Consider the following 15,299-nt stretch of genomic DNA (forward strand, 5'->3'; position numbering starts at 1 on the left):
GCACATCCACTCCTGTGCATGATATGAGCACCGCAATACTATAGGCACAAATCTCCGCCGGAGCTGATGAGGATCTGCTTCCTCCCTCACTGCAAAATCTGGTAGCCAGGCAGCAAAATCTGGTAGCCATGGCGACCTGGCCCCAGGGATTTGTCGAGCCCTGATCTAACCAATCTCCTTCATGTCAGTTAGGTAGTTTTGAACAGTAAAGATATTCATGCTGAGAAATGAAAGCTAGTGATAATGAAGAAATGGTGCGCAGGTGGAGTTCATGTCTTCTGATTTCCTTCAGTATTTGAAATGGCAGCGCCAGGAATGTAATAAAACACTGCTGAACGGACAGATGAAGATATACTGTTATACAAGCATCTAGAGGTGTGTGGGATATTTGTATCTAGTAGAATTTGCCATTAATAAAAGAGGTGTATAACCCGTTACAACAAGGTGTTAACATTACCCAGTCCATAGCAACCAGGTGTTCACATTATGGAGTCCATAGCAACAAGTGGCCTACTACTTCAGTCCATAGAAACAAGGTTTTCACGTTATCCAGTCAATAGAAACCATCTTAGACTACTGAAAACCTGTATAATTTTGCTCTATGTTAAAGCATTTTAATAGTAATTAATTGGATTATTGCTTCAGCGCAGTTCAAATTACTGATGTATGTTCCTGGCAACTGGCCTACAAATGAGGGTCCCTGCTGTCCAGGACTACTACTAAAGCCCCATGAGAGAGCACTAGTCTTGTCCTGTCTCTGTGTCTCTCAGAGAGGCAGAAGGATCAGTGGGGACGAAGTAGGTGTGAATCATATCCAGCAACGAAGTGCCTGCTCTTGGGATCACTGATCTCCATCCATCCGAAGGGACAGCAATATAACATGTCCATAATGCAGAAAGATTAAAGGCAGTTATCAGAAGTTGTGCTAATTACTTCATTCCTGACAAGTCGCTGGAAGATTATTTTAAACCGCAGGAAGTGCACTGTGTGCCCAACATTTCATCAGGGTTTAATCTGCTCTGAAATTAGCAATAAACATGTGACTCAAATGTAATTAGAAGTGTATAGTGATTTTCTTTCATTATTCATGCTGGAGTGGCCTGTGATCTCTCTGGATCATTATCCGCAGTACGTCATGCTCCAGCACTGCTTGAACTGTGCCCAATAGATGTCACTCCCAGCGCGCCGCCCCGCCCCGCAGGTCACCACCAGCGCGCCGCCCCGCAGGTCACCACCAGCGCGCCGCCCCGCGGTAAATATAATATTAGAGTAGTATCTCTGATCAATTGATAAAACAAACTTAAAGTGCATCTATCCCTAGACACCTTGCCTACCATTTAACTAGGAACCAGCTGAGTATTTATAGTAAATCAGGGTAACAATATAGCATTGATTAAAACTGCTTTTAGAGTATTTCCCTGTTACGTTTTCTGTGTGATATAGTAGGTACAGCACCAGTGCCTCTAGGTTATCTTCTGTTTAATAAACATGTAGGTGCTATAATTTACAGAGATCATAATGCAATTGGTAACATTACCATGTTTATTGTTTCCAACAAGAGAAGGACGTCAAACCGAAATCCAAGTTACAATAGGTCAAATCCCGGATGGCCTATGTATTAATAATCGTGTAACTGCGATGACTGTTAAGTTTTCATATTGTGGTGGATATTTTCAATTTTAATTAACTAATCCCTGCTATGTACAAAGGGGAACTCGCAGGGACAGCAGAAACGGCTAAGATCTGGTTAATGTATTTTCACTCTAACCAACGTATCATGACAATCCGCCCCGTATATCCCTTATGTTAGGTCTCAAGCAGAAGCTCCTGTTTGCTCACTCACGTGCATGCTTCATTGCATGCATCTGTTATTACGTTCAATATACACATTTATCTCCCATCTGTAAGAAGATTGTCCGATGCTACGGAATATGTGGGGCCTTACGATTAGGATGACTTGCAGATTACACCTTTAGGTCTGTTTGGAACATGTACCCTATTGGTCTGTTTGAAGTGTATGCATACACATTAACAAGCACTTACTGTAGATGCTGGATCCTGACATACCAACCATTGGCCATATTCAATTTGGAGCAAAATGTCGGAATCGGCGATAAATTATCGCCGATGACGTCATTTTTGCCTATTTCAATTATCCCTGTATTCAGTTACATTGACTGTTCGCCGGTGCAAAAAGTCAATGTAAACCTTTAGCAGGTGAAAAAAAAGTGCAGAATTGGGGTTTAGGGGTGCAGGTTCCCGATGTTGCCTACTTTGGAATTGAATACGGGGAATAGCGGGCACGCGCGCGATACTTTTCAGCCTGGAAAACAGGCGAAAAAGTCCAGAAGGCGAAAAACAAGAGATATGGTAAGAACTTACCTTTGTTATCTCTGTTTCTACGAAGTCCATAGGGTCCACAGGGTTGACCTTGGGGTATAGGTTGGGAACCAAATCCGGGCACCACGCAGTTAAAGCTTTTAGCTCCCAGGATGCACTTGGGTCCACTCTCCCTATAACCCCACCCCCAAGCCAGAGGCACCTCAGTTTGTAAGTAGCCAAAGGCCGGAGGAGGAGAGAGAAAGAGAGAGAAAACTGGAACACTCGATAACCATACTCACAGAAATGGGAGACGGAAAACCGGTGACCAGCCACACAGCCCATTTGAAGCCAGGTGCGTCAGGGCGGGCGCCCTGTGGACCCTATGGACTTCGTAGAAACAGAGATAACAAAAGTAAGTTCTTACCATATCTCTTGTTTTCTACTTCAGGGTCCATAGGGGGTCCACAGGGTTGACCTTGGGGATGTCCCAAAGCAGTTCAACCAAGGGAGGGGACGCTCCTGTGCTGAGAGGAGAATCCGCCGCCAAAAAGGAAGCATCCGGAGAGGCAAAGGAAACCAATGCCTAGAACCTTAAAAAGGTGTGGACAGAAGACCACGTGGCTATCTAGCAAGGCAAAACAGCCAAGGCGCCACAGCGAGCCACCCACGAGGGTTACATGGCCCGAGAAAAAACAAGCATCAACAACAGAAAGGCCTACCCATGGGTAGGCCCCTGAAGACGACATACGAGGCCGTCCAGCCAACATTTGGCCATAGGCCGGCCATCCTTTCCTGTTAAAACCAGAAATCTCAGACCACCAATAAGGAGTCCGATTTCCGTCAGGAACCTGAACGGATCACATAAATCCACAGAGGCCGGACCACAGTCAATGAGGCCACACCAGCCGAGAGGACTGGGGACTGAATGGCCTCACCATAAGTTCCAGAATAATATGGAACCTAAAAATCACTAAGAAGAAACACAGGGTGAGAGCAACTCACACCCTGACAAGATGCCCTCCAGAAGAGGGAGCCACATGAGAACGCTCCCAATTCCGACACTCACCTGGGTGATCTAAACTCCCTGAGAGAAAGAGAGAAAGCCAAAGCAATAGACCAGATATGGCTATCACAACCAGCGGTTCCATTAACTTTCCCCGGAGCTAACGAAGAACCACTACTAACTCCCAAGGAGTCCCTAGGGAGGACAAATGGAGGCATAATCCAGAAAACACTCCAAAGGATGAACTGGATACCAGAGCGGAGCAATTCCATATCTTAATCATACTGACAGTGTAGAGATCCGCACTGTCAGGAAGGCCAGGCCGAGGGTGAAACCCAAGCCAGCCGGAAGGAATGCCAGAATATCTGGAAATCCTGGACACCAGAGGATCATATCGACAGGTATAATACCATAAGAATTATGGCTGCCACAGTTTGTGGTAGGTCCCAGCAAAAGCTGATCCATGTGCTCTAATCATTCCAACGATGACAAAGCCAGGGAAGCCGTAAGACCACTCTAGGGACGCAGTCAAAGACAAACTACCCAGGTCCAAGGCAAACCCCAGGACCCTGAGACAACAGGTCTGGGCAGTGAAGCATCAGGAATGGAGTATCGATGGAGAGACTCCGAAAAACCAAGTACCCCTGACATCTGGGGCAATCAGGAGCCACCAGCAGGAAAGCATCTCCGTCTCGATTGAAACACTTCCCTCGAGGAAGAATGGAGACCGGGGAACACAGGTACGCAAATTGGAAGAACCACTTCACCGACAAAGAGTCACTGAAGGTTGCTTCAGAATCCCCAGAGTTGGACTGTAACACCATAGTGTGATAGAGTCAGAGGGCCATGAGGGTCACCTCAGGAGGACCCCCCCCCCCTGCTCACCAGGAGATGAAACCTCTCTTGGGGAAGAGACTGGTCCCCTGGATGCACGTCGTGACGGCTGAGGACTCCCGCTTCCCAATGGAGAGCACCTGAAATGAACACTGTCGAGATGGTCGGGAGGAGACCCTCAGACAATGTCCGAATGTATGACATACCTGACACTGCCACCCAACGAACAGTATTGCTAAAAAGGAAGCCACTGTTCTGACCCTGTCGGACTGAACTTTTTTAGGTTTACCGGGAAACAAGGGCTATGCCAGAGTGAAGGCCCAAGACAGGCTAAAGTTCCAACAAGTTAATTGACAGAGTGGAATCGACAGACATCCAACTGCACTGAAATGGATGTGAACCAGACACTGTCCTTAGCAAAGAATACCCTGGACGAGATGGCCATAGTCACCCGAAAAGGGACTGACTTGCCTCCGGGGAGAGCATCATCGTTTGAACAGTGATCAGACAGAAAAAACTTGTTCCATCTGGAGATAAGCCAATTATGGAAAAGCCTGGAATGGAACTAAGCCCATTCCAGCCTTCCAAAGGCAGACACTGAATAGTGGACCATGCATCCCAGATATAAAGATATATGTCGACTGCGCAGACATCCATGTACTCCTAATGGAAGAGTGGAGATGCCGTCTTACGCCAGAAGAATTCTCAGATTCTGAGAATCCAGCAGGGCTCCTAGGTGAAGAATACCCAGAGAGGGATGCAGGGAGGACTTTTTCCCCATTGATTAAACGTCTGCACCCTGAAGAAGCCACAGTCAACCTGACCCGGCTGTAAAGTACCCCGATGATCCTGCTAAGAGCAGGAGTCAGGTACAGGAGCATTGGGATATACTGAACAGAAGAACTGTCAGAAAATCCAAAACGCTGGTAAACCCCTGTGGGGCTGAGAGCAGTCCCAACAGGCAGAGCCCGAAAAATCGTAAGTGCTGTGATACAGCAAACCTCAGTCCATGCTGAGGTAAGGTCTCTGTAAGTACCCGTAGGCACGCGTCCTGTATATCCAGTGATACCATAAAGTCCCCAGGTTCCAAACATAGTATGATGGAGCATAGGGATTGCCTCCTGAGCCCAGGTAGCTTTAGGAACTGGTTCAGGGAATTGAGACAGAGAATAGGCCAAAGAGGACCATTCAGCCACCGCACCAGAAAGAAAGCAGAACAACCAGTCCCTCGCTGAGAAAGTGGGGATGGCCCAATTAGTTCCGCTTACCGCAACAACTGTATAGCTTTCTGGATTTGTAAGGCCCTGTTCCGAATAAGGGCCTGCGTACCATCACATGGAAATAGGCCGCCTGAGCAAAGAGAGTGCGTACCCTCCTACCCACGTAGCCACGGCAACTAGACACTAGTACCGGGCAAACTGAGAAAATCGCCATCTCCCAGTGGTAGGCCTGTCTCGTCAGGCTGACGATATATCCGTAGGTTCAGAAGCAGGATCGGCTGGCAGTCCAGGCCTGCTCGGAACTGGATATGTCGGCCCTTGTAAAGGCCGACAGTCTATGAAGAAACAGACCTTTAGGCTGACCCAGAGGACAAAAAGACTTAATAGTCTGAGGCCCTATAGTGAACATAGCTGACGGCGGGAAATTTGTACTGCCACTGTCAAGGTCAGGACCCAACAAGATATACCCTATAGATGGTATCTGCACCTCTGCATTCCCAGAGCGCAGCCATAGGGTATTACGGAGGATACCGTCGCAGCCGGAACTCTGAAAGTTAGGAGCTGGTATCCAATATAGGCATGTCCACCTATGACAACTGCATATATCACGTGAGCGACCAAATACATTTGAACCCCAGACGTGTTGGAGGGGAAAAAACATTACAAATGCATCAGCTCAGTATGCAATAGTATTAACCAACCATGCTATAGCCATGGTAGGATGGGTAACAACCCCTGAAAGCGAGTATACTGATTTCAGGCAGAGTTACCACCTACGGATCAGAAGAATCCGACCACGCAGGAATGGGATGCGTAGTAACGTCTGTAATCCGACGAATAACACGCCCATCCACCCCAGGAGGGGCTCATGATGACCCTCAGGGAATTTGGGACAGGAGACCAAACACTGTTGTAATACCTCATATCTGGCAACAGCCAGAGTCCCGCCATGCGATCCACCCGCTAGTCAGCAACAGGGACCTAGAAGGCACGTAATACTGAGGGTGTATGATACAGGTGCAGGTCAACATTCACTCTAACCAGAATGGACCTGCTACCAGCCCTAAAACAGGGATAATAATACTTGAGATAGGCTTCCCCCCGTGTAAGAGGGAAAGAGCCCAAAACAGTATCCAGTTCACGGCAGAGCCAAGTGGGAAGTAACCACAGGGCGTCAACCACGCCAATTTGCGTTTCATAGAAAAACGACATCCACCCAGGGTGGCTGTTGTGGTAATCCCTGCAAGGGGCATGACAGACTATTGTGGCACCAGGGGGAATTCATATACTCGAAAAACCCCTGTAGGGAGCGATAGTCTGTGTCACAGGGGAAGAGTGCAAGAAACTGCGAGATACACTGAGATGAAAAAGGGCAGTATGGTGAAGTAACCCCAAGTGAGGTACAACAATGGGGCCCGCCCGGCGATCCGCAATTAAGAGGATCCCGAGAAAATAAACCGCCCAAGGGGGTCTTGAAAGGGGCCGGCACCCGATGACGCCACATACAGAACCCTTTAAGAGTTAAATCCTCCGCACTAACACCTGCAGCACATGGCTTGCAGGATAGTAAAAATGGGTGCAGTATAACGCTCTATCTCCTGGTCAGACATATCTGACCAAGCCTTGTGATCAAGCAGCGCTATACTGGTCCTGACTGATACTAAAAATTAGCTGCAGGAACCCATTTTCAGCGTATGCAACACACAGTTCCACTCAAAATATGGCAATGTGCAGCACGCAACAGTATGTGACAAACAACACAAATATTAACAAGTATATAAATGTGAGGTCTCAGAACCACCCCAAGTACAGCTGTATTAGGGCAGATAAGGAAAGGGATAGATATACACTGACAGGTGAGAGAATAAAGTACAGTCAGCACTAGCATAAGTCACATACAATGCAGATATACACATATATACATAAACATGTCATATCATATACTGCACTATTACACTGCATGCAACTTACCCAGATTCAGTGTCTGGGAAGGCTACAGCGCTGTGTACACTGACCTGATGGTAAGGTACGCAGGGGGACTGGGCTCACTGCCATTTCCAGAGATCTCTGCTGCACCACAGAGAAAATGGCCGCTGGAGACCTCAGAAGAAGCGTGGCCCGCGGAGGAAGCAGCTCAGCGACGCCAGACTATAGATACTGAAAGGCGCGCTGAGCTGAGGGGAGGAGCCGCTGTAACAGGGAAGGCTGTCTCCCCTGGCCGGCTATTAACCCCCGGGACGCCGGCTCCCTGCACCGAACACTAAGTCCCTGGTGGTCTAGTGGACACACGGGGTATGGGGGGCCCGCCGCCACTGCCGGCGCCTCCGGTCTGTCCCCAGAGACCGGAGGCACAGGACTGCATTTCAAATGCGCGGATCACCGCAAGCGGTGACCCGCGCCTTACCTGCTCCCCGGCAGCAGTCCTGGGCGCCCGCAGCAGTCCTGGGCGCCCGCAGCAGTCCGGCTAGTACAGACTCTGGGGTCCCGCTGAGATCCCCAGATCTGTACTGGCGTCTCAGCGCCAGCGGGGTGACAGAGCGGCAGCTTAGACGTCCTATGGACAGTCTGACGCTGCCGCTCTGAAGAATCCAAAGGAAAAATAAAAAACTCTGTTCTTTAGAAAAAATAAAGCTATGGGGCTGCTAATCAGCTCCCCACTGCACTAAATGGTGACCCGATTCCGGCCGGGCACCAACTTAAACTGAGGTGCCTCTGGCTTGGGGGTGGGGTTATAGGGAGAGTGGACCCAAGTGCATCCTGGGAGCTAAAAGCTTTAACTGTGTGGTGCCCGGATTTGGTTCCCAACCTATACCCCAAGGTCAACCCTGTGGACCCCCTATGGACCCTGAAGTAGAAAGTCTGGACTTTTCACCTCAAATTGAATACGGGCCCAAGATAGAAAACAAAAATTACAGCCGTCTACTCCTGCCCTCTGCTGGCTGTATGCGTCATTACAACATGACCTGTCCTTTCCATTAGTATTCCAGAGAAGGGGCAAAAATAACTCTCCCTGGGCAGTTCTTACATTTTATTATGGCTTTGGTGGGGATGAGGAGGCGATTTATACAACATTATTTATTTATAACCAGTTATGGATATATCGCATTCAAACTCTCAACCTCAGGGCTGTGAGGCAGTAATGCTGACTATTACACCATCTGTGCTAGTATTCAGAACCAGCAATGAGGCATGGCTACAACTTGTCATTGCGAGGGAGATGGTTCCTCGCCAACATTAAACCTCCTTTGTCCGAAGGCCAATACACAGGCCTCAGAGGTGCAATGTGACTAAGTGCTGCAATTACATAAAGCACAGTCTGTGGGGTAAAGCACAAGTTTTAAATACTGGCAAAATTCAGGCTGATCCACACTATCGGCACTGACTGAACTCAGGATCATTTTACATTATGACTTAAGAACTTAAATATAACTTTTAAGTTGATAAGTATTATTACTTCAAACCGATAACTGATAAATGGATTCAATCAAATAATATTTCTCAAGTCTCAACTGTTTGTCTGTTAGGAAAATCAGATTAGTAGAAAACCCAACAAATGTATAGTACAAAGGGTGCGGTCTGCGCCGGTATCAGGCAGTGAGTCTGCTGCCGCCAATGAGAACTCAGAGGGCAGACGGGTAACTAATGGTGCCAGATAACACCAACCACAGCCAGATCAGCTGCACAACCGCCCAGGACTGGAACCAGCCCACAGACATACGGTGCTTCCGATGTTTCACTACGGTTGAGCTTCTACAATAATGACGCATGCTTAGAGCGCAAGCAGATGTTTTTATAAAGGGATTAAAGGGACATTAAATCAGAAATATACAGTTTGTGAACCCTACATTTATTCTTCTCGCAAAATGAGAGTTCCATACTAGTCAATGTGGCAAACTATATTATAGCATGCTATATGACAATACGGCCACATGGGGCAGTGTTCCTTTGGAATCTAAGGGTGATGACTAACAACTTTGCCTGCATGGCAACCCCCAATCAGGTCAACAGAAGTATAAAGAGAATGGACTTGTAAGATTTTTTTTTATTATTTTTTTTGCTTGGTAAATTATCGAAGATAAAACTAGCAAAGCAAAAAAAAACAGTCCAAAAGGAATGGTTTCAGATCAACCCTTGCGTATATTCTGCCAAAAGTGAATTTAGTTTAGTAAGACGAGAAATATTAGTATAACAATAGCCAGTATCATGGTATACTCTGCATGCACAGATTATATATATATATATATATATATATATATATATATATATATATATATATATATATATATATGATTCGGGCTATTATACAAGTAGACATTGTAGGGAATACCAAAGCATTATTTAGCACAGCAATAAAACCACATTTACACAGTGATGATAAAGCTACATTTATAATACACAATTATGGGAACTGATTAGGGTGGCTAAATCTACTACCGTTGGGATAGACATCACTGAGGATCAGATAAATCAAATCACTAGGCCAGGGGGACATGACTGGTGTCTGAACAAGCAGAAAATCCTACCAAAGAAACTGAAAACTAGCAGAAAGAAAAGTATAGCTTACAATATGCAGGAATGATACTCTGAGCAAACACTAGATGGCAGCAAACCCTTATCCATTATGATTCCAGTCATTCATTATTTTTCTTACACTAGATTTCCTCTATAAAACACCATATTTTCCTTTTTACAACAAGGGGTGCACTAAACAAAAAATACGTACAGATGTGTCCTCCTACATGTATCCTCAAGACGCCACGCAGCGCGACATGCCTGGCGTCCCAGACACGATGTGACTAGGACGCACCAGGAGATTGTGCCGATTAATTCGACATGCGACACGTGTAGTGTATATCTGTGTGTAACAGACTGCAAACTTAGCACTTCGCATGCTGATTCGTAGACTCAGTTGCACAAAGATATACAATACGCATTGCAACTTAGAAGCAGTTTTGGCATAAAAGACGCCTGGCGCTAGCAGAGTCTCACGGGACCTGGCGTGCCTCAAGCAGCTATATGGCGCAACTGCTGCAAAGATGTGACACGTGAAATTATGAACATAAACATCTAACATTCGTTTCCCAGGTTAAACAGGATACTTTGCATAACAGTGATAACTAGTCCAACTAGTCCCGCAGTACAAAGAATAGAAAAACCACCTGTCAGGACCCTGTGAGATTTGGATCCGCATAGAGCAGCAAAATAGGAGTCCGTCTCCTGTCTTCTCGGTACAGTACCACCTGGGAATGACAGATGATCTGGGAAATGACCATATCGTGCCCCCAGACTCACACTGTACAAATTGTAAGCAGAATCTCTGGGAAACTCAAGCGTTAAACACAGCTGGAGACTGGAATCACATGAAATCCCTATCTTGGCCCGGACAGCCAGCTGCTGGCAGGAATCACCACAGTTACTCCATCATCTGCACAGAACGTCAGCTCCAGCACGGAGAGACTACGGGCCCTTAATGAGCTGCTACTTGCGTCCTGGAATGCAGCGTTGGACGTTTATAAACATAATCGAGAGAAGCTTAAACTTCAAGAAAGTGTTCAACCAGTGGAGAGATGCTAAATATCCCACTTACCGCTAAGAACAAGAAAAAATCATCTGTATAAACAACGCAAAACCCCAAATGTGCCATGAACATGAGATGTCAGCATCAATAGACAGGCCTCGGCCAAATTCACGCTAATCAGTCTTCCAGTAGTGCTGAAATAAGGGAAAATTAACATACAGCCAAGAGACCCAGAACTACAGCTTGTGGTACACTTGACATTGTGTGAAAACATGATAAACAGAGAGAGCCATTAAATGCAAAATAATCACTAGGCTACACTAAGCTGCGTGAGCGAAAAACCAACTGGAGGCACCAACGACTGGGCACAAGATTACAATGTGAGGGGTCTGCCATCCAGTCAGCCAGGACGGTGGAGCACAGAGAGACATAAACAGCTGGGGTGCTGTAGGAGGTCACTTACCAGGCCAGCAGTTAAAGAAGGGGCGGACTGGCCAAGTGATTGGTTCCTCATCCGGACCAGATTGGACGACTCTCCGGGGGGCTGCCATGTTAGCTGGGCCACTCCGCCGTGCACGCTGTTAGATAGCGGAAGCAGTTGTTTCCCTTTAAGAGAATGCAGAATTCAATTACTCATCATTATTCAAGTCACTGCAGAACCAAAACTACAATTTAGATCTTTCATTTCTAATTTTGCAGGATTAACACATTTTACCTATTGATTCATAGAAAATGAGAAAGCAGAGTCGCAGGCAAAATCGAAATGTAAATCTAGATTAAAAAAGAGAAATATGGGATTATGAGAAACTAAAATTAGCGACTGTGGGCTGTGTTACGCCCAGTACTCAGTACCTTCATAACCACCATCATAGATTCTTCCTTCCACCCCATAGAGGTGTGCAGGATGCTGTAACGTAATTATGTGCGCATTGCGACCACACCTAGCCGATAACTGAACACTCCCCACTATCGACCTCACTTCCTCTCTAACACTAGACCATACAATGTAAATTAACTGCTCGTTAAAGGGCAGCAATCATGCTTATGCTACAATGGCTGAAAGACCCAGCTCCTCTATATAACCATGTTATAGTTGCTATTTATATATGTGCACCCAGAGTCATGAAAGTGGAATTGCTTAGTACGCGTTACGCCCATCCTGATAAATCTCCTATATAGATTTGCAGTATAGTCCACAAAGTACTAGCAACATAAACTGTTATATTCTTTATTCACTCCTCTTCATACAAAAGTCAAACCTTCTGCTAACGGAATCGGTATTAAATACCGCCAGACATGAGCCCGGTGGACCAAATACAGACGCTGGAAGCTAGAAGATGGAGATCCCGACAAGTTAATTTTTTTTCCTAACACTCCCCCCCCCCCCCCCCAACCCTAATCCTCCCTTAGGGGTGCCTAACCCTAACCTCCCCCCTAGGGCCTAAAGTTAACCCCCCTCCCCGTCCCCACAGCCTAAACCTAAGTCTCCCGAGGGGGTGCCTAACCCCTAACCTCCCCCCGGGGGTAACTAACCCTCCTTCCCCTAGCCTAACACTAACCCTCCCGGGGGAAGGGGGGCCTAGCCCTAAGTCCCCCCCTAGGAGCCCCTAACCTAACCCTGTCCGCGCCCGGCTTACCTTTGTTCGGTGTGCCGGGCACCCGGCGTAGTGATAATGACAACGCCTGTCATTAGTCCCCTGCCAGGATTTGAGAGTCGGGAAGCCGCGATCGGCATTTCGACCGCCAGCTTATAGACTGCATCCCCTGCTAACAGAGAACTTGGGGAAGAAAAAATAAATAAAAATAAAAAAATCACATAAGGACTGTTCATTATTATACAGGTGAGCACTTATATAACAGGAGTGTAAGGTCTGGCCAGCTGCCTGTCTGTCACATGTGGAAGTACATAAAGGCTGCTGTCACATGGGCACCTGGTGATCTTCCCAGCCAATGAAATACAGTATTCCGAAACTCATTCACTGGCACTAATGCAACTGCATTTCAGTGCCTGGAAAATCATGGGCACATAACATGCCCGATGCAATACCATTACCCAGATAAATGGAATGGACAAATAGCAATCATTACTATAAGGAAGACAATGGGCAGAAATCACAAGACACTACCCCCCACATAATATAAATCCGCAGTAAGAACACTTCTCAGAATCATTAGAACAGCGCAGCAGCACATACAACACTTATGTCACATAAACGGCTCTCTGCCTGCCACATCCCCATCTGGCCAATGGTTTATCCTGGCATTTCTTCCCACAGAACACAGCCAGCTTCATGCTTTTTATCTACAATTAAACCCCAATATAAGATAACATTTTATGGTTGCTACAAGACAACATGTCCCGTAACTTCCCTATTTATATAGGACAACACCCACCCCATATTAACGCCTTCATATCACCAGCACATTTCTGCTGCCTCCGTTACACTGTGAATAGGTGCTATACTCATTATTTGGGAATAAGAGGTTTAGTACAGTTTGTACTTTTCTAATGTCAAAAATAACTGAGACCCATAAATGTTCCAGTGTGCCTTCCCTAATTATACAATACACAGAACATGTACTAAAGATGTACCCCCTACACATTCTGTGGCCAGGTCACTCCCAATGATGGGACTGTGGAGTATTTGTTCCAGAATCATCATCACAGACAGGTAGCAAACGGCAAAGGTGTATAAGAGGGGGAAATGCATCATCACCCAGGAAACGGCCCTGATGATGTAACTTCACCTAGCGTTACCCCCGGTGACGGAACTTCACTACCTAGGGGTAGATTTACTAAGAAGTGGAGATGTTGCCCATAGCAACCAATCAGATTCTATTTGGTATTTAACTAGCACCTTCTAGAACAGCGATGGCCAACCCAGTGGATCTTGAGCCACATGTGGCTCTTCCATTGTCCTGATGAGTCTCCCTTGACTGACACTGACTGCCACCGCTGATGGGCACGGAGCTGTTCAGAGGAGGCTCGTCCTTTTGTTGCAGCAGTATGCTCCGCTCCCGAGGCATGTATGGGAGACGTAGTGACGACACGTCACAAACAGGAGGCGGAGCACAACTTGAGACTGAACCTGCGGCCACCAGGAGGACGCAGACGCCAGGGCCTACCTTTACCTGGCGACGGCACCTCACCACCTGGCGTTACCCCCGGCGACGGCACTGCACCACCTGGCGTTACCCCCGGCGACGGCACTGCACCACCTGGCGTTACCCCCGGCGACGGCACTGCACCACCTGGCGTTACCCCCGGCGACGGCACTGCACCACCTGGCGTTACCCCCGGCGACGGCACTGCACCACCTGGCACCACCCTAGCGGCACGGTGAGCATACTATTATTCACAATAAATATGGTTTGTTATGATTGAGCTGCCAGGAAGTTTCCCTGTTAGTAAGAGCTGGGTCTGGGTCTTTACATGATGAATTTGCTTAGTTGTCAATCAGAGGCCAGTAATGTTATGAAGTGAGTAGGAGGTGAACAGCCAGTAAAGTGGTAATAAAAGTTAATCTTCAATGAGACCTATTGTAATGATCACATACACAGTCAAACGCACATTTTAGAGGAGTTCATTCTCCAAAGGAAAAATTGGGGCAAAATTCAAGAAAGTGTAAAACTCAAAAACAGCCCAAACGTCACGTATTGTTTATTTATTGATCTGTGTTACCAGTGTAATTTGTTAATTATTTTACTTAACCCACCAGTTTATTAAGTAGAGGAGAAAATTAGATTTTAGAGGTGTATTTTTATTTACATCCAGTGATAAACTATCTATTCACCAGTATCCACTGCTGTGATGGTTTTATTACATTCAGTATGATTTACCACCGGCCGCATGCACGGCGGTTCAAATTCCGGCAGTGGCAGCCCGACAGAGGAGGAATTCCTGATCGTTCTAAGGTAAGTATAAACAAACCTCATTTTACCCCCTAATCTCCCTTAGGGTGCCTAACCCTAACCTCCCCCCCCCCCCGTGCCTAATCCTAATCCGCCCCTCTAAGTGCCTAACCCTAACCCTCCCTCCCCCTAGCCTCCTGGGGGGGGTGCCTAACCCTAAGTCTCCCCCGGGAGCCCTAAACCTCACCCCCCCCCCCTCCCGCGCGACTGCCCGCGCCCGGCATCCCTTCAATCGGGATGCCCGGGCGCCGGTCTCCCGGCGTTGGTAAAATGACAGGCGTCTAGATTTAGACGCCTGTCATTTAACCCTCGCCGCGATTAAGTAGTTTGAAAGCCGGCGGTCGGCATTGGGTCCGCCGGCTGCTTAAACATATACCGGTTTTATTACAAGTAATCTAGATTTTGTCAGTTATTTAGATAGCTAGAAATGCTATATCAAATAGATGTTTTACTGTTTATGACTGGTCTGGATTATGTTACAATTTTCTGC

At 46.9% G+C, this 15,299-nt stretch overlaps 1 protein-coding gene across 3 annotated transcripts in view; it reads right to left on the reverse strand.

The window, feature by feature from the left end:
• Window positions 1-15,299, reverse strand: part of MAST2 (microtubule associated serine/threonine kinase 2) — a 244,730-nt gene that overhangs the window by 190,825 nt on the left and 38,606 nt on the right. For all 3 annotated transcript variants that reach the window (XM_088471619.1, XM_088471618.1, XM_088471623.1), the window contains exon 3: window positions 11,361-11,503. In XM_088471619.1, the coding sequence (XP_088327745.1) occupies window positions 11,361-11,503 (143 nt within the window). The remainder of the gene's footprint in view (window positions 1-11,360; window positions 11,504-15,299) is intronic.

Source organism: Taudactylus pleione, unplaced genomic scaffold (assembly GCF_031769625.1).
Source record: "Taudactylus pleione unplaced genomic scaffold, aTauple2 ptg000115l, whole genome shotgun sequence".
Lineage (NCBI taxonomy): Eukaryota > Metazoa > Chordata > Amphibia > Anura > Myobatrachidae > Taudactylus > Taudactylus pleione.